General features: G+C 46.5%; 2 protein-coding genes, 1 long non-coding RNA gene and 1 pseudogene across 6 annotated transcripts in view; all 4 read left to right on the top strand.

Annotated features, from left to right (window-relative positions):
* LOC149105299 (uncharacterized) overlaps positions 1–25,973 on the top strand; it is a 341,662-nt gene that overhangs the window by 202,340 nt on the left and 113,349 nt on the right. The gene's annotated exons all lie outside the window — the stretch shown is intronic.
* LOC110046682 (alcohol dehydrogenase class-3-like) overlaps positions 1–25,973 on the top strand; it is a 145,567-nt gene that overhangs the window by 20,744 nt on the left and 98,850 nt on the right. For all 4 annotated transcript variants that reach the window (XM_020752374.2, XM_089270737.1, XM_089270735.1 and 1 more), the window contains exon 4: positions 22,391–22,523. In XM_020752374.2, coding sequence (XP_020608033.2) covers positions 22,391–22,523 — 133 coding nt within the window. The remainder of the gene's footprint in view (positions 1–22,390; positions 22,524–25,973) is intronic.
* Positions 1,253–5,998, top strand: LOC110052381 (uncharacterized). Its single transcript, XM_089271379.1, has 5 exons — positions 1,253–1,420; positions 1,527–1,843; positions 2,089–2,399; positions 2,834–2,884; positions 3,438–5,998. Exons 1-5 carry the CDS (start codon positions 1,253–1,255, stop codon positions 5,114–5,116), a joined length of 2,526 nt encoding a protein of 841 aa, XP_089127505.1. The 3' UTR covers positions 5,117–5,998.
* Positions 6,597–7,793, top strand: LOC149105310 (uncharacterized; annotated as a pseudogene).

The raw sequence follows: 25,973 nt of genomic DNA, 5'->3' as shown, positions 1-25,973 counted from the left end.
ACCCGTTTGGCAGTGCCACACCCCACACCGAAATCCAACCAAAAAGTCGAACCAAGCCCCCCACCACCAACATAACGAGACCCACCCACACCAGGGCAACAAAACCTCCCAACAAACGAAACAAAGTTTGGGTTATAGGCAAAAGTTGCCGTGTGTTGGTGCGGGTGGTTGATGGTGGGTGTGGTATGTGTTCTGGTGAGTTGGTGGGTGTGGGGTGTGGCCCTGCCAAACGGGTCAATGCGCCCCCCTGATTGAAACAGTATTTAGTTAATTCCCCTTATACTACTCAAGACACATGAAACGCCACGCAGCGCAAAGCCACACAAGCCGTGCAGCGCAAAGCCAGACAAGCCGTGCAGCGCAAAGCCGCACAAGCCGTGCAGCGCAAAGCCAGACAAGCCGCGCAGCGCAAAGTGATGCAACAGGAAGGGCCTAAGAGGAGCTGAGGCTGGAAACCCTCGTGCGGTAGCGCAGGGTACTTGGCGCGCGGTGTTGCGCGGTGACCGCTCGAAACGTTTTGCATCAGGGGGGTTTTATTTGGCCGTTTGACAGCACCACACGCCAGGCGCAAGCGCGAAACAAAAGCGGGGCAGGCTTTGGGCGGCAACCAAATTTTAAATTGGAAAGAAGGGGCTTTGTTGTACGTGATGGCATCATCGCCACCAGTGGTCGTGGGATATCACGGTTGAAGACTACGATTTCGCACATCACAGCCCACCCATCGTCCCATTTAGAAATCTGGCCTGCGGACCTTACCGCATCAAGTATTATTTTGGGGGCGGCGGCGACGGTGCGGCATTGCTTGTGTTGGTGCTTGAAAACGCATTTGGCCGCCAATTTGCGGCGTGGTCGCCGGTTTCAGTGTGTGCTTGCAGACCACATTTCAGAAGCCAAATTTACCGACTTTGTTGGGTTTGGAGCAGCCGACGACGACAACTATAGTTTCCCACCGGTTGTTATCCACCTCTCTCATGGCCCAAAATCAAGCGGCTGTTCAGAGTGCTCTGTTTTTGCAAAAAACAAGGGCAAAACGGTCTTTGGTGCAAATATTCAGAAGTGTTTTCAGGCAAACGGGCCATCAGGAGCAGAACCTGATCATAGCAGGCTTATAAACTCGTTACGAGAGGTTATACGAGCCCATAAACAGACTCCCCCACCACACCCCACACCTTCACCCGCACTCTCACCCATTCGCGAATAGTTCGCGGGGCGCCCAATTAGACAAAAGCGGGGAAGAGAGTGTCGAAGCGAGATGTCTTCTGCGCTTAGAAAAGAGTGGGCGAAGGCGCAAGCGAAGATTCAAACAGCGCTTAAAGAGTTCGAGGAGGCTGGCAGGAAAAAACTTGCAGAAAAGATCGAAAAAGACCCCGTTTGGGGGTTACACGAGGAAGACATACAAGACCTGAACAGGAAAGTCGCAGTAGACTCGATCCTGTTCGAGATAACAGAAAAAATATTGGGTCGAGGGTGAGACAGGCGCAAAAAAAGGGGGTGGGGGTGAAAAAGATTTTTTTTGCGGCGGCCAGGCAGAACCTTCAACAAAGTTTGAAATCGAAGAAGACATTGCCAGTCTCGGGGGACAGCTTGGCGCCAAGATTCAAGATGAAGTTGGTTTTGCGGCGCTTCTCCATGGCATAAAAGAGCGAAGACGGCACCCAGACCAAAAAGGACGAACCGTCTTCTTTCTGGAGCTTGAGCACAGCAGAAGGCCCGTACTTATTGCGTCCATGGTCGTACAAAGCAAGAACGCGGTACGTGCCGAGCCCAACATCGTGCCAACGAAGGGTTTCTTCAGGCTCTTAGAAGTCATTGAGCGAAGGCCAGACTGGCTTGTCCAGAGGAGGTGAGTCAGCAAAGGAAGCTTGCGCGGGATCCATAGGGAATACCAAAAAAGTGCAAGCGTTCAACGGGGAAGAGCTGAAGCAAGCTCAGCCTCAACCATGGCAGCAACGACTTGGCGCGAAATGTCGCGAACCTCTTTCTGCCAGCCAGGAGTGAAACACTCGCGGGCGAGAAACGTGAACAAGTGGAAGCAGACAATCATGCGCGGACAACATGCAAAGAAAAGCGTCTGTTTCTAAAACTCAGTTCGAAGCGGAGGATTCGTGATTTTTTTTATCATCTAGTTTTCGAGCCTGGCACGGATGTCTTTCTCAAGTTTTTGGACATCAACGTCGGGAAGCTTCCTGGTCGAAGGTTGGTGAAGCATCCGAGCGCAGACTTGATCTTTCAGAAAGTTGTATTGCTGAAACTCGGAAAGGATAGTGTCGAACTCGTGGGAAGAGACCTCGTTGTTGTTCAGAGCATTGGAGAGAAGCCTGTTCATGGTGTCGCGCTTGGCAACGGCGAGGGTGGTGATCTCCTGGTGCTACTTGATCTTCGAGTCGAGCTTTTTGCCGGTGAGAATCAACGCAGACGAAACGAGAGCGAAGCACCCACCAGCGCCGCCAAGAGGAACGGCAGCGGGCAAGCCAACCACAGACAGAGCGGAGCCAAAACTTGCGCTGGAAAACGCTGCCGAGAGAATGCTGGAGCCAGCGGCGCCCCAATTAACGAACTTTCTGGCGCATTTGTATTTTTTCGCGACGAGGCGATAGTGGTGGACCTCGCCGGCCAATGTGTTGGAAATCTCATTGAGCTTCTGCAAGCAGAAATTTTGAGAAGGCTCTGCCACCACCACCGGATATAGTGGCTTGGCAGGTGGCGCGCTTGGTGGCAACAGATTTGCCAAAGACATTGCATATATAAAGAAATTTAATTTAACTCTAATTCAAAAAGAAGCGGCAGGCCTTTGAAATCAAAGTGTTCGCCATTTTCATCCTTCACTTTTAAGGTAATGCTGTTAATGAACTTGTCTGTAGAAGCGTCATGAAAACGTTTTGCGGTGAGTCGATGTTATAGCTGACTTTTTCATAAGGCTTTCCTCTGACGTCAACCTTGGCAAGAAGGTCTGACCTCTTTCCATTCAAAAAGTTTTTTGTCGAGTTGATGAGATCGCAGTGGATAAAGTAGCAACTCGGGCTGTTAAGCTTTTTGATATATTCTTCTTTCCTCATTGTTCTCCCGATTCCAAGAAAATTGGCCAAACTGTAATGAACGGAAACTTCTTTCGCTTGATTAGTGTTGCCTAAATTGGCAGCGATGGTTGTAATTTTAAGAACAGAATTGGGGTTATTCGTTTCCAAGACCAATTTCCCCTTTTTCTTGTGATATTCAAAACTGGATTGCAGTTCTTTTACAATGCTCTCGACATTGTAATGCCCTTGAGGCAACGATGCAACCACGTTGTCGGTTCCTTTGAAAAACATTCTGCCAACACAACTCAGATTATGCCACGAGTTGAAAAAAGAACAACTCAAAAGTCTGGCATAGCTTGCTCCCAGGAGCGGTTCTTCAAAAGAGATGGTCTCGCCGTTCTGTTGCGTGACAAGAGTGAGAACAACCATTTTTATATTCAACAAATAAATTATGTTCAAAATACGTGGCGAACGTGTGCAACGGTCCTGTGTTAAAAAAAGCGGAGGCGGCGAAGAAAAAGGTGTGGACAAGCTTTTTAAACCGCTTCCCCAAAGCGGACAAAAGCCGGTTCATCTCACAAGCAACGATCGACAAGAAAAAGAACGTGACCGCAGAGGTGTTTTTCAAAGAAAGCGAAGACTCGTTTCAAAGTGTCTTTGGTTCAGACAGGTGGTATTTGAGCGCGGAAATGAAAGAAGCGCTTGGTTTGGGAGACAGCGGGGGTTTTCCTTACCAACTGGCGCCGCTTGGCTCAAAAATTTCCTTGCCCATCCCTGCCGTACCTTTCGACGGCAAAGTGCCAAGCTTCAAGAAAATATTTGACGCCCTGATACAAATCTACGTCACGCCTGACCAATATTTCACAACCAAATTAAGAGAAACATTTCAAGACACAAAACTCAAACACACGACTGCAACTGAATCAAAACACTGGCAAGGAGGGCCAGACATGAAATATTGGCCGCAGCAGCTCAACTTCGCGGCTTTCTGCGCGACACAGGGGTGCGGAGTGTCTCGCGAAATCTTCGACAGCGGGATGAATCTCCCCCCGCAGGTAAGAGCTTTCTACAAATTCCACGTGTATTTCACGGTCAGGCGAATTCTGTTCCCGCTAGGAGGTGTTCAGAGCATAAGCGCTTTGCCGGGAGACCCGACGTTCGACCAAATGAAAAACCATTACGACGTCGCTTCGTACAAAAGGATATGCGGCAAGTTCGGCATAGACGCATCAAGCGACATTAGGTTAACTTCGGGCGCAAATAGTGGTTTGGGGGTGTTGTACGTTAAGCCTTGGGGAGAAGCGCCAACAAAAACGGGTTATAAGTATCCTGATTGGAACAAGTTCACCGACGAAGGTGGAAAACTGGATAAGGGTGACCTTATTGAGTTTATACGGCCCGATGTTTTTGGAGATCGGCAGTTCGACTGGTTTGCACCTAACACCGCAAACGGTTTGACGCAGGCGAGCTTGTCGAGAATCAACCAGTCAATTGAGGCTTTCGTTTACTGCGTCCTTGGCACGCAAGTCAACGTCCGCAGCAGCATTCTCGGTGCGGGCGGTTGGGCGAGAGAAGCCCAAAGCAAGTTGTTGGTGCTGATGGAAAGCGCGATCAGACAGCCAGACTTGGCCACGAGCGTGCAAAGGTACCAGCTTGCGGTGGACCAAGCGAAGGTCAGGCTCAATCTGGGTGTTGCCCCCATGGCCTGGCTGATGCCCGCGCAAATGATAATCAACACCGCAAGCACGATCGGTTACAACAACAAGCTGAAACAGGCGGTCTCGGGAATGAGACTTGGGGTGAATAACAAGGTAAACCCGGAAACAAAAAAAGCTGGGCTCAAACACATGGCAGGCAGGCCGTCAAAAATCAACCCGCCCAACAGCCACCCGTCCAACCCGATCCACAAAGCCGCAACAGCCGAATCCGGGCACGTGGTTTGGCCCAACAGACAAGCTTCGCCGCCACCTGAAAAGGAACAAGCACTTCCGCCGGAGCCAGAGGCTGCAGACAAAACCCCGCAACACGAAATCAACAAAACGGTGTTGATTGTCGGCCTTGTGGGAGTTGCGGCATTTCTGTTGATGGTTTCAGGCTAACGGCGCTTCTCAAAATATTTTTGGAACAGAAAAGCCACTGCGGCAAGAATGAGCAGCCAGGTGTGCTCGGCCAGAAACCCGAAGACTTGGCCGGTGGCTTTGAACAGGAAGCTCAGGATCGAGCCAATCACCCCGGGCAGCATAGAGCCGAGTTTCACGGCAATCTCTTTGAGGCCGTTCCCCAAAGCTTTGCCGGTGGCTTTCAAACCTCTGGTGAGGACCCCGATGACAGCGCCGATTGTGGTCCCGGCGGCGAGAAGAATGGCAGTCAACGTCACGCCATATTTTTTTAAGATCTCCTTGACCCTTTCCAAGAGAGGCTGCCCCCTTTCCCTTTCCGCGATCTGAGTCTGCAAACGGGCGATCTCCTCGTTTCTTTCAGCAACTCTGCCTTCTGCGGCTTCTTTTTCGGGGGGCGAGGCATTCTCATCTTGGATGATCGCCTGGTCTTCCACGTTTTGGCGCTGCAGCTCGCTTTCCTGCTCTTTCAGGTCGTCCAACGGTTTGGTTTGGTTGAGCCTTTCTTCCATGGCGTTTGTTTCACTTTCTTTTGCCGCGATGCTGGCCCTGAGTCTGTCAGCCTTGGCTTGTTCCTTTTCTATGGCCATTGCTTTTTTTGTGAGCGAGTCCAACGCTTTTTTCCTGCATTCAAGATCGGTTTGATAGTTCTTTTTCCGTTGTTTGAGCCTTCGCAGCTCTGCTTCACTTTCAAGATTCGAACCATATTTATCCTGAAGTGCATCAATCTGATCATCAGTTTGCACGATTTTTCGCCTAAGGGCTTCCACTGCTTTCTTTTCTTCCTCTCTTTGCGAAGAGAGCGTTTCCACCTGTTGAAGTTGGATCTCTGCATCTGTCAGTCTTTGGCGCTGTTCTCTGATGGTGTCGCAGTCTTCAACAATGATGTCTTCAGCTTTTGGCCCGAGAGCGGCTTTTATTTCTTTTGAAAGGTTTTGATTGATCTGATCTCTCCCCATTCTCCTGTTTTTGGTAAACAGGTCATACGTTTTTTTGCCAGCTCTGAACATTTTGACTTGGTGCTTCCCCTTCGAGCTGTATGAAACCTCAAGCTCGCTTGAGCTCATGTTCGGGTACAAACCTTTTGCAGCAACCCACGCTTGTTCACTCAGGGTCTGAGCCCCGGTGAAACAGGTTTCTGCATAAGCAGTTGCAGGCAGCCCGCTTTTTTCGCGCTGCATTGCCTGCATGGGAATTTTTTCTTGTTGCCCATATGGCGTTGACGACTCTCCTGGGAGAAAAGGAGTCATTTCGTTGGCATCTCCGCCTTCATCATCATCATCGTCACCCAAACCGTCTGGGTCATAAGCAGGGTTTTCAAAGCTTGTTCCTTCACCTTCCGCCGACATCGTGATATATGTGAAGCCTACTATTTTTCAAATTAGAAATAATCGCCAGCGCATATACAATGTGAGTTCCAGACAACCTTCATGCGACATACACGAAAAAAACCTTGCACGGCATGCAGGCCGAGCACGCGTTGAAGAGGATAACGTTTTCGTGCACTGAAGCCAACCCCGGCGAAACTCTGTACGTTTACGTGCCGAAGCTGAACGTGAACGAGGTTCTGGTGCCGGGCTCGCTAGCGCTTGTCTTCAACATCGACCTTTCTGGAGGGCAGGCCAACAACTACCTTGTCCAGAACGTCACGTGGGCGCTTGTTGAGAAGCTGCACGTAACGTTTCGAGGCGAAACCCTGCAAGACACGGTCAGCTACGGCATCTACAAAATCTTTGAAGACCTTTTCCTTTCGCAGGAAGAAAGAGACAACAGGATCCTCGAAGGGATTCAGAGCGAGGATCAATGCAAGATCCGCTCAGGCACGGGAGACAAGGAAACTTCGGGCGTCGACGCTGAAAACAAGCTGAACGAGGTGTACGGGAGCAAGTACCGGATCAGGCTGGACCATCAGATATTGACCAACCATGGCGTTTTCTATCCCCAGGCGCTGTAGAAAGACCTCGTTTTCGAAATAACCCTGGCTGATGCTGCGCATGTGGTCAGGGGCTCAGACACAACCCAGCTGAAATACAAGCTGACAACCATCATGCTCGAGTACGATATGATCCGCAGCAAGACTCTGGCTGACGAGGCGCATAGCGTTTACTCGAGCGGAAAACAGTTCGCCTATGACCACGTGATGCGTTCCAAAGTGGTGGCCTTCAAAAGAGACACCGACATGCGGAAGAACATCAAAATCGATGCCCAAAAAAGGTCGTTAAAAGCCATCCTGCTGCTGTTCATTGAGCCGTACGCTGATGGCGCCAGAGATTCAGAAAAATACGTCTTCCCGGATCTGACGAAAGTCAGCGTTACGATAAACGGCTCGCCCAACATGATTTACAACAACGGCGTCGAAGGCAAGGACATGTGGGAAGAGGCCCAACGCTTCTTCGTGAAGGAAAAAAATAAAACCGAGCACATGGATGTGACAAAGTTTTACACCGGAGACAATTTCGGGCTTCTGATTGATATGCGCTCCATGGCGGACCAAGACATTCATGGAAGTGGCAAGCGCATTGTGAACAGTACGGACGGGGTCCAGCTGGAAATCGAGAGGAAAGCCGAAGGCTCAGGCAACGTGAACTCCCAGGTATTCGTCATCGCCGACTCGCAGTTCAACATTATGGAAAAACAGCTGGAATCTGTACAGAATTGAATAGAACATGGACCCAAGCGAAATCCCCTGCAACGCTCTCATCGTGGGGCCGATCAATTCAGGCAAATTGAGGTTCATTGTGGACCAGCTCTACGGCCCTTTCCGCAGGAAGTTCGACTACATCGTGCTCATCTGCCCGACGTTCACGCACAACAAGACCTATCACCGGCTTGGCGAAAACGATCAAAGAATGGATGTGATAGTCTGCGCGCACACGACGTGGAAAGGTGGTTGAAGCTCGTGAGATGGCTTTCCGAGGGCACCAACACGCTCATAATTCTCGACAACTGCGCGGCCTCCAAAGATGTCAAAGGGTGCACAGGCGAGCTGGTGAATCTCGCCTTTTCCGCACGGCACATGGGCATCAGCGTGTGGGCGCTGACCCAGAAGTTCACCGGAATAACGGCTTGCTTCCGGGAGAATGTGGCGGCGATCATCCTCTTTCACACCCCCTCGGCCAGGACAACGAAAGCTGTCTTCAAAGATTACGCTGGCGAGCTCCACCCGGATGAGTACAGAGGCTTGCTTTCAAAGCTGAAAGAGCGCAAGTTCTCTTATCTAGTGTTTGCGCTTCGCCACTCCTACGGGGTCAAGTTATTTGAATAAAAAATGCGCGCTGTGGATAGCCTCGCGCCATGTCTGCAGAAGACGCGTTGCAGGATGTGATGAATCTTCTTGAAACGCAGCCCGCTCTGGCGAGTGGCCCAGGAGGCGGTCTTGTTCCAACTGCGCCCGACATTCCTGCTCTTCGCGAGCAGCTGGCCGTGGTGGTGTCCACAGGTAAAGCCAAAAAGGCCATCGGAGTCCAGCTGACCCACGAGGAGGTGAAGCGCCTGAGCGACAAAGAGGTTGAGAAATACACCAAACGCTACGTGGCGTACGTGGGCTCAAAGACAACGGCAAACCTGATCGGCAGCTTCATTTTTCTTGCAACCAAAGCGGTCGGAATGACCGTCAAAATGAAAGACATCGAGGCTTACCAAAAAGAGCCGAGAGCCGACTACATCTTGAACAAAGAGCTCTCAAATCTGGCCGGCAACCTGGCTTTGAAGTGCAGCAGGTTTCTTGCCGCGGCCAACGTGTTGTTGATCACCACGAAACACATTGATTTTAGTCCACAGTCGCCCGTGCAGACCCACCCTTCTCATGATGAAAATATCAATCCGTTTGAGCGTTTTGAGGCCTTTGATGAAGTACCCGGCTCAGCAACTGCAGAATAAATGGTCACCATCCATCAACAAAGGCGGAGGTCTTGCTGAGAATTTTTAACAATTGAACTTTTTTCATTTGCTCATAATACGGTTCGCTTCAATGTCAACCGAACAATCCGAGAGCACGCCTGCCGCTGTCACTGAGACCGCCGTCACCGCGCCTCAGGTAGAGACCAAGGCAGCGCCTGCCGCCAATATCACACAGCAAGCGATGAGTCGGACTGCAAACACGCAGCGCAAGAAAAACCCCAATCGTGTGGCCGCTGGTAAAGCGACATCTGAAAAAACGTGCCAAGCACGGGAGAAACAGAAGAAAGATGCCGAGGCTTATACGGCTCTTCAGGAAAATAAGGCGAAAGCTGCCACAGATCCCCCTGAGCCAGCCTCGGATACAAAAGAAAAAAGCCCAAAATAGCGGCAGCCTCAGCGCCAACCAATGGATCGCTATTGGCGGCGTTGGAGTTTCCCTTCTCGGGATCTATTACAAGCGTGAAGAGCTCATGGCAATGGCCAAGCCTGTGTTAGAGAAATTGAAAATGCCGAAGCCCGCGCCGGAGCCCGCTCCTGAGCCTGCGAGTGTCGAGCCAAAACCTGCTTGCAATGCACGGCCAAGAGGTTTAAAAAAAATGATTTAAATGTTTGCGCATGATTCATATCTCACGATGGTGATCCCAAGCATTACGCAGGTTCTCATCTATACAGCAGCAATCAGAGGGGCTGCGCTTTTTTGGACCAATTTTACCATCAGGGCTTGGGAGATGGTGAGCCGTCTTACCAATGAAATGTTTGTTGAAGAGGGAGAATTCGCGGAAGAAGCTGAAAGACAGGGCCCCAATTAATTTTGTTTTAAACTTTCGCTGTCCTTATATCAAGCGCACCATGTCAGACAACAAGCTTGCCAAGACCGTCATTGATGCCCCAACTATCACTGGATTAGCCGCGGGCATCGGCTGGGCCGCGAAAAAGGTTGTGAAAGAGAATTTCACTTCCGATCCCAGCAGCAGCTTTATGAATTACGTGAAGTTCACCGGCGTCGTGGCGGGCAGCATTGCACTAAAAGGGTACCTTGAAGACCAGAAAATCCTCCCCGCCAGCATTTGAAAAAATCTTCCGATAATTTATACCATGGTGAGCGTCGCTATCATGATTGGCGGGGCTGTGTTGAACGCCACAGCTTTTACCGGCGGCAATTATCTGGCGAGGGCACTAGGCGGGGGCAGCAAAGCCGCGCTTGAAGAAAAAAAGCGTCACGACAAGGCTCTCAAAGATTATCAAGCCGCTTACGCCAAATACACGTGCGAGCGAACACAGCTTCTCGACTGGATCGCGACCAACATGCAAACAAAGGAGCAGGACAAGCAGAACATGACCAACACGGACTATGCCGTCAAACTCTACAGCCAGGCGCATCCTGACGAACAGATGGTGCCCCCCAAGGAGCCGAAGTTCTCAGATTTCTCTCAGCCAAGCGAGCAGCAGAAAAACGGCGAACTCGCGTTCATGGGCGCCGGGGCGCTCGCTCTGGGCTACGCGGCCTTCCGGTTCCTTTAAACTTTTTTACGCCTTACTTATATGGACGCCAAACTCACGAAAATTTACTACAGCCCCGGGGGTTACTGGAAAGGCATTGCCGCGATCAAAAAATTGGCCGAAGCCGCCAAGGTACCTGAAGAAGCCGCAAAAAAGTGGCTGATAAGGCAAGCGCTCTGGCAGATCTACCTCCCTGCACCGAAGCGGATTCTTCGGCCGAAATTCAACGTTCCCACGCCCAACAGGGTCCATCAGGCTGACCTTCTTTTTCTGCCGCACAACAAGCTCCCTCGTGGCCGCAAAGTTTTCAAATACGCGCTGACCGTTGTCGACGTTGCCAGCCACTTCAAAGAGGCCAAACCCCTGACTTCGAAAAATTCTCATGAGGTCGCCCTCGCCTTTCAGACGTTTTACAAGCGCTCACCTCTCGAATGGCCCGAAATGCTGCAGGTTGACCCCGGGCGTGAATTCATGGGCGCCGTCACCAAAGAGATGGACAAGCACCGAACCTTTATCCGGCGTGGGCGCATTAACATTCACCGCGACCAGGCCATTGTCGAACGTTTCAACCGCACTCTGGCTGAGCGCTTGTTCGGGCACCAGTACGCCGAAGAGATGCTTGACCCTGAGGGCAAGCGGTCCACTGCCTGGGTGAAAAGACTTCCTGAAGTTGTTTCGGCTGTGAACAACGAGGTCAGAAGCCTTATCGGCAAGAAACCCGCCGTCGCCATCAAAGAGAAATCTGTTTACGCAAGGCCGTCGACACCTTACACGAGGCCTGTCGGAAAAAGCGAAAAAATCCTCCCCTCTCTTGTGCAAGTTCGTTATCTCTACCAGCCCGGCGAGCTTGAAGGGGGCGTGCGACAAGCCACAGACCCAATCTGGTCTTTGAAAGTTTTCAAGATTGCCCACGCTTTCATCAAACCCGAGCAGCCCGTTCTTTACTTTCTGCGCGATGGCCCCCAGCTTGGGTTCGTCCGCGAAGAGCTGCTCCTTGTTCCTCCGAACACTTCCCTGCCTCCCGCTGACGCCAACTAAATGTGATATTCGAGTGCTGCTGTGTGTTCCCCGTCTGGCAGCACCCACCGCTTGTCATAATACGCGCTCAGCCCCAGCTTGGCCTGGTCGTATGTGACCATCTGTCCATCCCGCATCCTGAAACCTCTGTTTGTGGCCATGTCCCTGCTCCCTTCTAGCGCTTTCCTGAACCACTGCCAGGTCAGTTCATTCTGCGTTTTCGACATCCCCTTCGTGCTGAACTTCTGTTTTTCGCCCACCTCCCCTTCGTCGGCGAAATAACACTTCGAGCAGAGTGCGATCATCCGGCTGCCCTCGAACTCTTGTTTGAAGAGGCCTGGCATCCGGCCGCTCCACTTGTCCCAAGCGAGCCATTCCCTTTTTTCTGCTTCAAATTCGGCTTTCAGCTCAGGCCTCACGACGTCCTCGAGTCTGTCTTTCGAGATCGCCATGTAGCTGCTGTCTGTGTCCATCTGGATGAGCTCGAAATCTCTTCTGTCCACGTACTTGTCCACAAAGTCGTAGTAAAATTCTAGGATCCGCAGCTTCGGCAGCTGGTAGACCGCGATTCCTATCTGGAACGGCCGCCTGATTGTGACCCGAGGCTTGTGACTTTCCAGCTCGTAGGCCTCCCCAGTCTCTTCGAGGTCATCGAAATATGCGCTCCGCAGCACTCTGTCGACGATCTTCTCATCTTTCGTGTATATCACGTTCGTTTGCCTCTCCAGTGCTTCGATGAACTTCCCGTAGGCGCTGTTTCCCAGCAGTTTAAACACTTCTGGCAGCAGCGCCTTGCTTTTGTCTATGTCGCCTGTCCGCCTCGCCTCAGTCACCTGCTCCACGAACCACGTGAACGGTTTGCCTGGGTTGTAGTCGATTGTTCTGTACACCCTTGTCACAACTGCCCCGTGATCTACGTACCACCGCAGCAGAGGCGCGTACACCAGAATCCGTTCGGCTGACAACGCACCCACAAGCTTTTTTCCGTCTCCACACTTTCTGCCCGTTTTGACCAAAAATTTCCTGCATGTGCTCCGGCACCGCTTCCGCCGGGATCGTCCGGTTTTCAAAGAAAGGGCACATCTCGGCGAACTTTGGCCTCAGGGGTTTTGGGATCTCTATGTCCACTTCTGCGAACCCGGACCATTCTCCGCGTTTCAGCTGTTCCACCAAAACTTCTGCCGCTTCTGCTAGGCGGGCCTCGATGTAATTCTTCACCCGCCCCCTTCTGCATGGCATTTCTCTCAGCATTGTGGACAGATAGAGCGCGTTCGCGTCGTAACCCACGATCTTTTTGCACAGACTTTGCCCCCTTATCCGCGTCACGCCCGCTTCGTGGTACCGCGTGAAAACCAGGCTCGGCCCGCCAACAACCGCCCGTTTCAGCATTCCGTAGCCTTCTCTGTCTGGGCTCCACAGGTCTTCCCCGCGCTCTATTGCCCCCCGCAGCACATAATGCAAACTCACCCCCGGCAGGCTCACCGCGTCTTTCAGGATGTCTATTCCGCGCTCTGTGTAGAAGCTTTTCATCTTTTCCAGAGCTTCAAGCCCTGGGCCCACATCCAGGTTGTTGTAATAACGCAGCCAGTCTGCGAAGGTCCGCATCCCCTTTTCTTTGAACACCTGCTGACACTTCCCACTCCTCTCTCGTCAGAACGTACCCCCCTTTCAGCTTCGAATACCACGCCTCGTATTTCAGGAGACCTGGGTAGTCAAGCTTTTCCGGCCCGTCCAACCATTCGTACGGGAAGCAGGATTTCGTGGCCTCGCTTCTGTACGCTTTGACCCATTTTTCGTAGCTCGTGCCCGGCCCCAGATAATTCATGATGTCCAGGAAGCGTGCCCGGCTGGTCAGCAGGAACATTGTTTTGTTCCCCTTCTTCGCCACCCGCACTTTTTGGTTTTCTGAAGACACGGCGCCCGCAAAATGGCTTTTTATCAGGTTTAAGTCATACGCTCCCGAATTGAAGCCAACCACTGGGACTTGGTTGCACCATTCGCACATTTTTTCTTGCTGGGCTTTCGGGAGCAGGTGCAGGTCTTTTGGCAAAAACTCTTCTCTCACCCGCTCCCCGATCTTTCTCTCGCGCCTCTCCAGCTCTTTCACGAACTTGCTTATCAGCTCCGCTGGGTTTCTTTCGCAGATGTGCGTCGGCTCTCTTTCCAGCGTGTCGCCTATGCTCACTGAGATCGGCACGTGCGCGCTTTCTATCGTCAACGCCCCTGTCGGCTCTTTCCGCTGGTTCCCGTCTCCATACGCTTCAAAATCATAAAAGATCGCGTGCGGGTATGTCCGCGTTTGCTTCTTCGGCAGTTCCCCTTTCAGGGTTCCCACTTCACACGTCCACGCCTCGATTACTTTGTAGCCTTTTATCCGCAGCGAGGCTGTCCTGTTCACCGTCTCTTCGTGCAGCTCCTCCGCTGTTTTTTTGCCGCCTGCCAGGACCTGCTCGCGATGTGGGAAACATCTACGGCATCCGTGGTAGAGACAGCTGTGGTACTGGAACACCGTCTTCGTTTCGGGGTGGTAGCTGTCCACAGACGACGCTTTCATTTTTCTGCCCTCGCTGGCTCTCTCCAACCATCTCTCGCCTCTGTGCCCGCACATTGCGTGGTGGATGTGGATTCCTCGGCGCTTCGCTTCCCGTTCCAGCCACAGCACCGCTTGTTTCGACACTGGGCCCCTCTGGTACATAGCTTTCTCATAGGCCGTCTGGAGAGCTTCTACTTTTGCCCCCGGGCACCAGATAAACGTTTCTCCCACGCTGCACGTTTCGTGGTGGTGTTGCAGATTACACGATTGCGTGAATCTCTGGCCGCAGTGCGTGCATGCGAAAGTTTTCGCCAGCTTTACAATGTCTTTTATCAGAAAAGCGTGCCCTTCGTAGACGCCTATCGTCACGAGCTTTTTTATCCTCAGGTTCGGGTTTGTTCTCAGGTGCCAGACCACTTGGCCGTCTTCCAAACGCTCTGGCTCGTAGACTCGAAATCCCTGCTAATCTTTCACGGGCTTGCCCTCAATCAGGTGCCTTTCTACCTTGTCCAGCTCGTCCAGTGACGTTTTTCTGAAATTTGCTGGAATCTTCTTGAGTTCATAGAAACTCTTCGCCAGGGCTTTCGCTTCTCTTGTGCAATGGTCTCTCCGCGCCTGTCCGTGCACTGCCAGGCACCGCCATAGGCACAGGTTGTCTCTGTACACGTCCAACGCCACCATCTCCCGGGTATGCGCAAGGTTCCGCAGCCAGTCTGGCAGACGCCCTGTTCCCACCAACGGCTCCCTGTCCAGCACAACTTTCACGTCTACGTTGAAGAACGCTTCGAAGGCCCACTTCGTGTTTGGCCTTGAAACTCTTTCGTTGTCCAGGCGCTCCTCTTCCCGCGTGTTCAGCCAAGTTTCCGTGTCTTCAAACTTGTTGAACCACTGCGAGCCCTTCGGGTTTGAATAGTACACGATTACTGTTCCGTCCTCGATGTGCCTCAGCTGGTACCCAAAAACGTGCCGCAGATAGAATGACGTGCTCACTTTCGCCCGTATCTTGGCCATGAACTCCGCCGTCAGGTTTCTCCCCAGGCGCCTGATGAAGCACCATCTTATGAAACGCCGGCCTGTTGTCTCTTCTTCCCCCTCTTTGTCTGTGTTGTCGTACAAGTCCTGGATCTCTCTCTGGTAATCCGACACTGTTCGAACTGTTTGCGCCCTCAAGGGGTCGTACTCCCTCAGAAACGCTTCCGCTCCTCTGCGCCTTCTTTGGCGTGGAGGCGCTCTTGGCTGGAATGGTTTCGGCCACAGCGGCTTTTGCAGGAGCGCCTGCGTTTCTTCTGGAATTGGATCGTCCAGCACATTCATGACTACCCTTTGCGCCGCTGGCGCGCTTTCTGCAAGAATCTCGTCGAAATAATGCAATACCGCCGGGTCCATTTTCGCCAGCTCTCGTTCCAGCATTTCTTGAATGCTCGAAGACATCACCTTTCGGTATCTCAAACGCCGCTTTTGTCTAACTGTCCGCGCTTCCCGCCCCTTACGCCCCTTGCGCTGCGCCCCGCTTTTGTTTCGCGCTCGCGCCTGGCATGTGGTGCTTTCAAACGGCCAAACAAAGCCCCCCTGATGCAAAACGTTTCGAGCGGTCACCGCGCAACACCGCGTGCCAAGTACCCTTTGCTGCCGCGCGAGGGTTTCCAGCCTCGGCTCCTCTTAGGCCCTTCCTGTTGCGTCGCTTTGCACTGCGCGGCGTGTGCGGCTTTGCGCTGCGCGGCTTGTCTGGCTTTGCGCTGCGCGGCTTGTGCGGCTTTGCGCTGCGCAGCTTGTCTGGCTTTGCACTGTGCGGCTTGTGTGGCTTTGCGCTGCGCGGCTTGTGCGGCTTTGCGCTGCGTGGCATTTCATGTGTCTTGAGTAGTATAAGGGGAATTAACTAAATACTGTTTCAATCAGGGGGGCGCATTGACCCGTTTGGCAGGGCCACGCCCCACACCCACCAACCCACAAGAACACATACCACACCCACCATCAACCACCCGCACCAACACACGGCAACTTTTGCCTATAACCCAAACTTTGTTTCGTTCGTTGCGAGGTTTTGTTGCCCTGGTGTGGGTGGGTCTCGTTATGTTGGTGGTGGGGGGCTTGGTTCGACTTTTTGGTTGGATTTCGGTGTGGGGTGTGGCACTGCCAAACGGGTCAATAAGCCCCCCTGATGCAAAACGGTATTTAGTTAATTCCCCTTATACTACTCAAACTAATTTCTGCCACTTTGCTCTGCGTGTGACAATTTACCGAACAAGTTTCTATGCCGAGTGTAAAATTTCGTGATATTTTCGGTGGAAATTAAAGCTAATTTTAGACAGGTGTGATGGTGTACAGATTTTCTGAGATGAAAGTATAATTGTTTGGGCTGCGGATTTCTTGCCTTATGCCTTTTTCAACCCAGATTCAAAGTTCACTAATCGGCCAGTTTTATATTACTTTTAATGCATTAACCAAACAAGTGCACCTGTCTGTATTGTGCAAACAGGATTATAGACATTCGGGAAACCGGGTCACAAACTACGACCATCCCCAAAATGTTTTGCTTCCCTTCACCCAACTGAGACAGCGTTTTTTGGATAAGTTAAAAAAAAATTTTTTAGGCTCATTACCTCCCTTTTTCTGTTGTTTCCGTTTTAAGAGCAGCTTCGTCTAAATATCAACTAGACTTGGAAATAGCGAAAAAAATCAAATTTCTTCAAACTCACCCAGAATGAAGCCCTACGGGCACTAGTTACAAAAATATTGTTTTAAGTTTGATAAATCAAAAATTATTTTTTCCACAATTTTTTCATTTCGATGCCCCAAATCGGCCAAAATCCATCAAAAATGAGCGGCATATTCAGAGGCTCGTAAACTCAAAAGTAAAAATCTTCATTACAAATTGATTGCACATCATATTTGTACTTCCTTTCTTGTCTATTTAGAGCTAAATAGATCGTGATTTTGATTTATCGAACTTAAAACAATATTTTTGTAACTAGTGCCCGTAGGGCTTCATTCTGGGCGAGTTTGAAGAAATTCGATTTTTTCGCTATTTCCAAGTCTAGTTGATATTTAAGCGAAGCTGCTCTTAAGTACCTTCTATAAACATCTTCTGACATCTCAATCAATCCTAATAACAACATCTTTGAGCACCTGTGAGAGTGAAAGTGGCAAAATGGAATTCATGGCCAAGAATCAAAGCTCCCTTGGAATAATTTAATTGTTAATTTTTCAACATTGTCTTAGGAATTGCATGTCATTCCATGCATCAGCTAACAAACACTTAAAGCGTGAAAAAATGTTAATGATATATCATTGAACCTGACATGCGTTACAGGCTGAATCTAGTAACATAATTAAAAGGTTGTGACACTGGCCATATAGTTATTCCATGGGATGCCTGTGGCAGGCCACAGTAAGGTTTGCCCGGGGTTCCTTTTTCTTTATTGACGCGAAACGACAAATTTGATTGACAATGAATTCCATGTCACAGCTGGAACTAATTTCGAAAGATTCTGCAATTCTGGCAAGGAGTAGCTTGTGTAGACAGTGTAGTGCTCAAAGCAACATGTACGTATTCAGGAAATAAACAGAAGGTAAGACAATTTAGAAAGTGTTCTGATTTTGTGTATTGAATTGAACTGTGAAAACTGCATAGAGTTCGTGGATCATCCGTTCCGTGTTACACATCGAACCAACAAGTTCACTGTTCACTCGGCCTGCCAAAAAAAAAAAGTTCAGCAACCGAGCCTGTGTGTTCATCCGACCTACGTGCCTAACACTTAGTCTAAACAAGCAACACATTGACACTTGATATTCATACGATATTCATACAATATTCACACGATAAATTATTCACACACAGTATTCATTGAATCAGCGTATTCAAAAATCAAGGAGTCCATCACGGTAAACATTGACACCAACCATTTCCAAAATTTGCTCAAATATTTGTTGTTTTGCAATTGAAGATATTTAAGCCTCAAGAGTTTTACTCTATCGAAATTTTCACGATTAAATCCATGAGTCTATAATCATGCCATGTGTGTGTTTACCTATGTCCCCTATCTGAAATTCGCCACCAGCCATGTCGGCATTTTGCAAGATTCCTATGTCGCCTGTCAGAATTTCGTCACAGAGGAGCCGTGTCAGGAAATTTGACCTTGTTCGACTAAAACAAAGTTGCACGTATAACACATCATAATACCTTTGTTTATCAAAAAAAACCCGACAGTGCTATCAAATCTCACACATTGAGCATGAGGCTCACGCAAACGAATTCAATCTTGCGCTCTCACACTGAAACTATTATTTCTCATGCTTTGAAGGTTCCTAGCTTGCTGTTTTAGTCAAGTACATATATAATTAAGTATCTTTTGGGATATAATTAATTTTACTCCATGTACGCTTTTGCACTTGCTTCGAACACTTTTCAGTAGTAGGAATTCTTATGCAGAGCCAGCATTTCTCTGGTCACTGGGTTTAATGATTACTTTATGGTTACTTTTAAAGCGTCACATTTAGACTCAGCATGAAGGAAAAGACTTCTTAGCCACTTCAATTTTTCAAAATGTTCTAAGGGGCTGGGGGCATGATGGGGGACATATTGGGGGTATGCTTTCTAAGGGCTTGGGCATGCTTTCGAGCGCTGAAGTTGCTAACCTCCTATGGGATGTGGGGGCATGCTCCCCCTGGGAAATTTTGAAATTTAGACGCTTGGAAGTACTATTTTCAGCCATTTTCCAGTCAGTATTTGGACCTAAAGTACAATCGAACCTATGACTATTTTTACCATGTTTATGTTTAACAACTGTTCTTTAACTCAAAATCTCAACGGCCTCAATCAGATAATTCCTCCTATCTATAATCTTCCTTTGAATTTGAAGTAACCCTTATCTTCTGCTGAAGACGAGAAGACCTCGGCAGCTTTCCCCTGTCTCTCTTTTCCTTCCATAATGCCATTTGTTGATAATAGAGCTTCATATTCTTTTACTGGTGACCCACGAATAAAAATATGAAGCAGACGGTCGAAGTTCTCTTTCCTTTTTCCTTAAGCATGTTGTTAGACATTCTAGGGCATTGCTCACTCAGCTGAGAGTGAGAAAAAATACTCAGCAATGAAGGACTTGATTTATTCGACGTTGGATGTTTTAACATATATAAGAAAGCCTGGGTTTCACGACCCGTTGACATCGCGCATGAGAGGAAAACACATTTAAAACCCGAAATGCGTCTTCACTTCGACTCAGACGTTTAAAACAATCACTGCATTCTCAGTTCCGAAATTCGTTGTTGATCTATCCTGCCACTGGTCTCGCTTTCCCTATTTCGCTGGAGTAGTCTGTCGTTCGTCGCCAATTCATAGCTCTCATGTCGCCGTTTCAAGGCCGTGTCGCTTGTTGGAATTTACCCCTAACAGGGTCTCTTTTCAGGGTTTTGTGTATTCTTGCTGACATTGAGCTTATCTGTTTACCAGAACGCACTTGTAAATAGTGTTTGCGAGAAGGTTTATTCCGGTCAATGATGTTTATTTTATTTTCAGTGTTCCACCATTAACATTTATAAATACAAAGGGAAATATTTGTTAAGAAGAATTCCTCATGCTTCTCATGGAAGCTTTAATCCTTTCGTTATCTCAAGTAAACAAACACACATTGTCAATGGGAATATACCAGCTGCGTTACATTGCATCATGTTTTTCTCTAATACAAGTGAGCCTCTATAAAGAACAATTGATACTTTTGTCAATGTGCTTCAGTTCTTCTCTCACACAAAAAAGCTTGTAATTATATAACAGACAATCAATACTTTAGCCTGTTAATGTTTTAGTAGATTTGTTATGTTCATTGATGGCAATACAGCCCTTCACAATATTTTAGTTTTCAAATAATTAAAACGTTGCGTTACTATTCATGTCTCAAGATTTTCTGGCAGTTCTCAATGTAAGTTATACAAATTCCATTTTCCATGTTGCAATATTATTTCAGTTAAACACCATGTACACTCTCGTTCCATCTTGTAGATCACCCGGAAAGAAGAAATAGGAGCCGGGAAAGGAGGCTCTTCTCGCTCAGTAATTTCCCGCCTACCCTATTACTGACAGTGACCATTTCTTCAAGACTTTCTACAGTGATTTCTATGGCTGATCTAACTGATTAATTGTGGCACTTAACTGTAACTTCACAATTCATTCCAATGCTACGCTCCCTAGCCAAAGCATCCCACGCAACCCTCCAAGTTGCGACCATTTTAGTCGCCATGGCGACTAGAATTTTGGAGCTGGCGACTAAATTAGAATGCAAGTTGCCAGCTCAACGACTAAAATTAACGTGACCAATGCGTCAGGAGCTTGAGCGAACTATCATCTGGAGCGAAAAGAAAAACGTTCTGAGCATTAAGAATTCACTTTGCAAAGCTAGTTGTTGTGGGATTTTAATCAACAGAAATGGAGACTGAATAAAATGAAATGTTACACGGTAAACAAAGATCAAGGAATTGCATTTAGTTGAGCTTGGGACACGACAAAATTCTTTCCACTCGACTGAACTTTGGCATGTGACAATTTTACCTGGAAGCGTGAGACAACGCACGCAATCCGGTCATTTGCCATCAAAAAGAAGAGGAATTGCAAAAGCTTGGAAAGCTCGACGGTGACAGGATCCACAATATATTTGAGAAACATCCAGATGTATTTGAGAAACGTATTTTGTTTCAGTGGACACGAAAATACTTGACTTTACAGCAAACTTGATAACACAAGCACGGGGGATTCTATAAATAAAAAAACTGTGATGAAAAGCGACTCGCAGCTGTAAATGAATTTCACTTGTGTGAACGAACCTGGATTTATTTTTAAATTGTCAAAGATTTCATCAATAAAAAATATCCGTCTTAGTGATTGCCCTAAAACTTGTGAAAGTATTTTCGCATTGAGTATTCGCGTTCTGCGGTTCGCATATTAAATTCAAAATGACAAACAATTTGAGCGTGAACTTTTCTGTCCATTTCAATAGTCTTTAATTTTCAGATGAAGTTTTATATCGTTTGCTTATTCAAGCAGAAAATGAGGTTGAACATTTAAAAAAGATCATAAGCCATTCTTGATGGTTGATTTCACAACCAGCGCCAGCAGTGAAGGAATGGTTCAAATCCTCAAAAAGATCAAGAATACCATTTCTTCAATCTGAAGTCCATACCACATGTGGTTTCTAAGTTTTAATGCAGAAATATGGAATTCTGTGTGCTGGCTGTAGATTTGTAAATATGTGTCACTAGTATAGATTGAAAACAAAAAAAAACTTTATTTCATAGCATGAAAGTTTGAATTGTTTGGAGTGCTCAAGTCATTCCTAAGTTACCATTTAAGTGTGATTATAAAATATTAAAAACTCAAGTAAGAGTTTATAATGAAGGTAGTCTGAACCTTTGGTTTTTGATATTTGTGGTGTCACTTGTGAATCGATGGAGCTATTTGAAGGCATGTACATTTGCATTATTATAACCATTGTAAAAGATTTATTGAAAGTGAAAGCCAATCAATTTAAAATGACTGAATGAGAACTGTGATCAACTCACAACACTGTTGCAATAATATAGTACTTTTTCATTGTGATCAGAAACTATTTCATTTGATCATCAATCATTCCAATAAAAGCATATTTGAATCAACATTAGGTATGTAGTTCTTTCACTGAACGGGACTTCAATTTACATGGTGGTTCAAGGAAAATGTTATTAATAGTACAGTTGGATAATAATAAGATTATCATTTATTATTAATTAATTATTAATTTATGCATATATTTTGGCGACTAAAATTTTTCACTGACGACCAAACCTGAACAGTCAGTGGCCAAATGGCCACTAAGGAAAAAAGTTAACTTGGAGGGTTGCCACGGAATCGCCTTTAGGCGTCTTGTTTCTGAGAGGTTTACGGATATTTTCATGAACTTTATACAATCAATGGTTTCATAGATGAGCATTCATTTTAGGTTCAAGGAATGATCTTTTATTATAGTTCAGGAAATATTATATAGACCCTTTTCATAAATGGCTGCCAATTTAAAATTCTTTTGTATGCATTTGAATTAGTCTCACTAAACTCATTTGGGAGTAAACTTCTTTTGAATTATCAACTCAAAATTGGGGTTAGCTTATAGTCAGGCTAATTTTAATGCTTACAAAAGAATTTTTAATTTGCAGCCATTTATGAAAAGGGTCTATATCTGTGTATGTAGAATGATGTTTGAAGTTTGGTTGAATTGAATTCACCTAGGGCACAACGGGTTATTGTGGTTAATGATTATCATAGTCTTTTGTTTGAATATTTTCAGAGTAACACAAGGTAAAGGTGTAATGCCTGATGGCACGTCACGTTTTTCATGTAAGGGAAAGACTCTATACCATTTCATGGGCACTAGCACATTCAGTGAGTACACTGTTGTGGCTGAGATATCCATTGCAAAGGTAAGCATCAACTTGCTAACTTATCATTAAAAATTAAAAATTCTGACACTAAGGCCCCCAAAAGAAAACATGCTCTCCTGTACATAAGCCCCCTTCCAAAGATGAGAAACTAATTAATTTCCTTCCAGTTATTTCAGAGTTATCATGTTTTTTTAGCTGTGAAGGAAACAAGATTTTTTATCAATGTGTGGATCCAGAAAATATCCATACCCCCCACGGAGGATTTTTCCCAGTATGATCCCCACCCCCCAGGATTTTCCGTTCCAGGGGGCTTCACGGTACTTCCCCCAACCCCTGGAATTTCCATGATTTTTCTACTTAGCCCCCCCCCCCCCCGAACCCCTCAGAAATTCCATATCCATAAAAAACAAGACTTAAGAGTCACTGACTGAAAATATCAAGAATGGCTGGCCAGGTTGGAAAAATCGAAAATCCTGAAACTTTGCCTAAAGAACGCTTTTAGGGAGCCACTTTCGAAAATATTATTCCAATTTTCTTAGAATTTAAAGTCTTCGAGAAATTCGCAAAAAACAAAAATATAGCTTTTTGCCTCATTAAATATGCAAAAAAAATCTCTGGAAAATTGACAAAGTTCTCGGTATTCGCATTGAAATAATTTACAAAACTAGAACTCGGGGTAAACTTAGCATAAGAGCTTTACTTTTCTTCTATCTAACAATAGGAAGTTTTAAATTTTTCAAGCATTTTGAAGGATTCCGTCGACCATTAAAGAATTGCCTTCTGAAGCCCCCATGAAAACTGCAAAATTTGCGTAGTTTTACGGGCTTAAAACGCATCTTGGTATGTCTGATATGGAACTAAAACAAGTATTGTGCAAAAGAGTGTCGTTTCTACTATAATAATATGGAAAAAATTTCTGGGCAATCGAGGTTCACACAGGTAAAATGCAAAAGTTCCCAACAGTCTCTTCTCAAATTTGCATAATGCGGTATGTTCAAAGAACTCTATTGTTGAGCACTCTAGTCTGTTTTTGTTCCATTTGTGGGCCTTGCTTTGTGGGAAATATATACAAAAAGAGAGTTGATCCATGTCGTTATTACAACGTTGTTTCATTATTTCACACAAGGTACATAAAACTACAGACGGAGCCCAAAATATAAGTTCAAACACGCTACATGTATAACGTGACTGGCATCACGTAATATTTATTTTCAGTTAGCTCCAATTCAGGAATTACTAGATTATTGAGGTTTAGACACTTGCTTATAACAGAGACATAGCAGGGTTTGTCTTTCCTGTTTATATACACTCGATTAGTCTGCAAATATTCGAAAGGAGACTGGTCTTTAAAAGTAAATTTTAGCATGTGTCTCAATTTTGATCTTGATGGAAAACGAATCAATTAAATACACGAAATGAAACGAAGAGGTTTTGTTAACGTGATCCAGCCAGACCAAGGAAGCAAGTTTTCTTCGAAAATAGAGTAAGACTGTTTGAAATCGAGACTCATATAAAAATAACGGGGGTGCTCGTCATACATTTTCGGGGTTAATATTCAAAAGGTCCACCGCGAGAGCTTTTGCGGTACCTTTTACGGGGATTGGGTCGAAAAATATGACAGGGGATAATGTGTTATGTAAACGGTTGTCAGTTTAACCATCGATTTTCTCTCTTTTTTTATTATTTGGAAACTATTAAGGTTAAGTAATTGAAGGCACCAACAACGACAAAACAACACTGTTAGAAATATATCGAGTAGTCATTCTATGAAGAGACTTTTCAAATTTCGACAATTACGCAAAAAAGTTCACCTAGCCTTAAAACGTTTGTGTTTGCTGGCGCACGTTCTTACTGCCCAGTTTTTGTGTTCCAAATACTGATAGAAGAAGACCAAACGTTAATCAAAGTGTTTATTTCGACCCGATATTGGGCAAAAAAACGATATTGGGCTAAAACGCTTTTTAAGCCCGTAAAATTACACAATTTTTGCTGTTTCCATAGCGGCTTGAATTCTTCGACAGCCAACGGAACCCCTCAAAATGTCATTTAATATAAAGTTTTCAATATGCTTAGTTTATCAAATTACTTGACACAAGTCGTCACACAGCATTTTTTCAAAACGGCTGTTTCTCAAATGTCGCTTTATTTTTTTCTTTCATCAAAGGAATACATCAATTAAGTCATAAGCTTTGTCTCTGTAGTTTGTAAATGATAGTAAAATCAGTTTATGCCTCAGTTTTTGTGACTACTGAGCTTGTGCAGCAGTCACTATTGCCATCGTCTGAGTTTTCCAAAAGTAAGTAAGTAACAATTGAATATACTTCGGAGCCAATCAGTACAACGAATATCTATCTCACGGTCTCTCGCAAACACTTCATATCAACAATGATTTGCTGATAGTCATCGATGGCTGCCTCCTTCGATCTCAGCCCTTGGAAGTGTTCTTCGAAATTGAGGTGAGTGTTAAAAATATTTACAACATTTACTTCTCACAGCTTTCATATTTTGTTTCCAACCGACCGGATGAAAGGTTGCGTGAGGATTTAGGTCGAGGTAAACGGCGAATTTCTATTGTACTGAGCATTGATTTGTCGACACGCATTGTAAATAAACAACCCTTGCCTTACTTAATACAATTTCAATTGTTTGTTTTCTATAAGCTGGCTTGTTTACAGAAAAATGTTCATGGACGAGTACTATCAATCCGCGTATTTTCCTCAGACGGGTTCTGAGGGCTGATAGTGTCTCGAGGATGAACACTATCACGTCACGTGATCAATTTAAACCAATAAGAATCAGAGAAAATTCAGTGGTGAACTATAACGAATGATATGAAAGCTTTGTTGTACTTGATAGAGTTAAATGATCATAGCTCAAATGAGTCATCAACTACTGTAGACAGACTAACTGCCAGAAAGCTTTTTAAACAATGGAAAATCAATCGACTTTCAAATTCTAGAGAGAGGGAACCATCCAGAATTCCTAGTGGTGAATGTTTTTTCCCCGATGTATGGTGATCCTACGTTTCATCGGAATATTAGAGCCCCCCAGGAGGTACTCCCAGAAAAGTTGGGTGGGGGTGTGCGGCCCGCTTCCCAAAATCCTTACCCTATTTATGACCAAAATCTGTGATATTCCCTACCCTATTTAAGACCTGACCAAGTATCCGATACCCTATTAAATCAAAACCCTGTTTCAGACCTGCATTGTGATATGTTTCCTAGTTCAGACCAATGTTAAATTACTGTTAACATAATTTGTGAAAGGCTTTTGTTAATTTTCTTTTTGATAATGATGAAAAAGTGGCTTGTTCTTAAAAACATACCCATATCAAGGCTACAGTGCAAAAACCATACCCTATTTATGACCAAAATGGCCAAAATAGGCTAAAATTGATACCCTATCTAAGACCAAAATGGCTGAAAAACCATACCCTTGAAGGCCACATATACCTATATATCTCATGTAAGGGAATACCCCAGCCTGGTA

Source organism: Orbicella faveolata, unplaced genomic scaffold (genome assembly GCF_042242905.1).
Source record: "Orbicella faveolata isolate gen_17 unplaced genomic scaffold, um_ofav_v1 contig_34, whole genome shotgun sequence".
Taxonomy (NCBI): Eukaryota; Metazoa; Cnidaria; class Anthozoa; order Scleractinia; family Merulinidae; genus Orbicella; species Orbicella faveolata.
The sequence above is the reverse complement of the archived record's forward strand: the minus strand, read 5'-3'. Positions and strand labels throughout refer to the sequence as shown.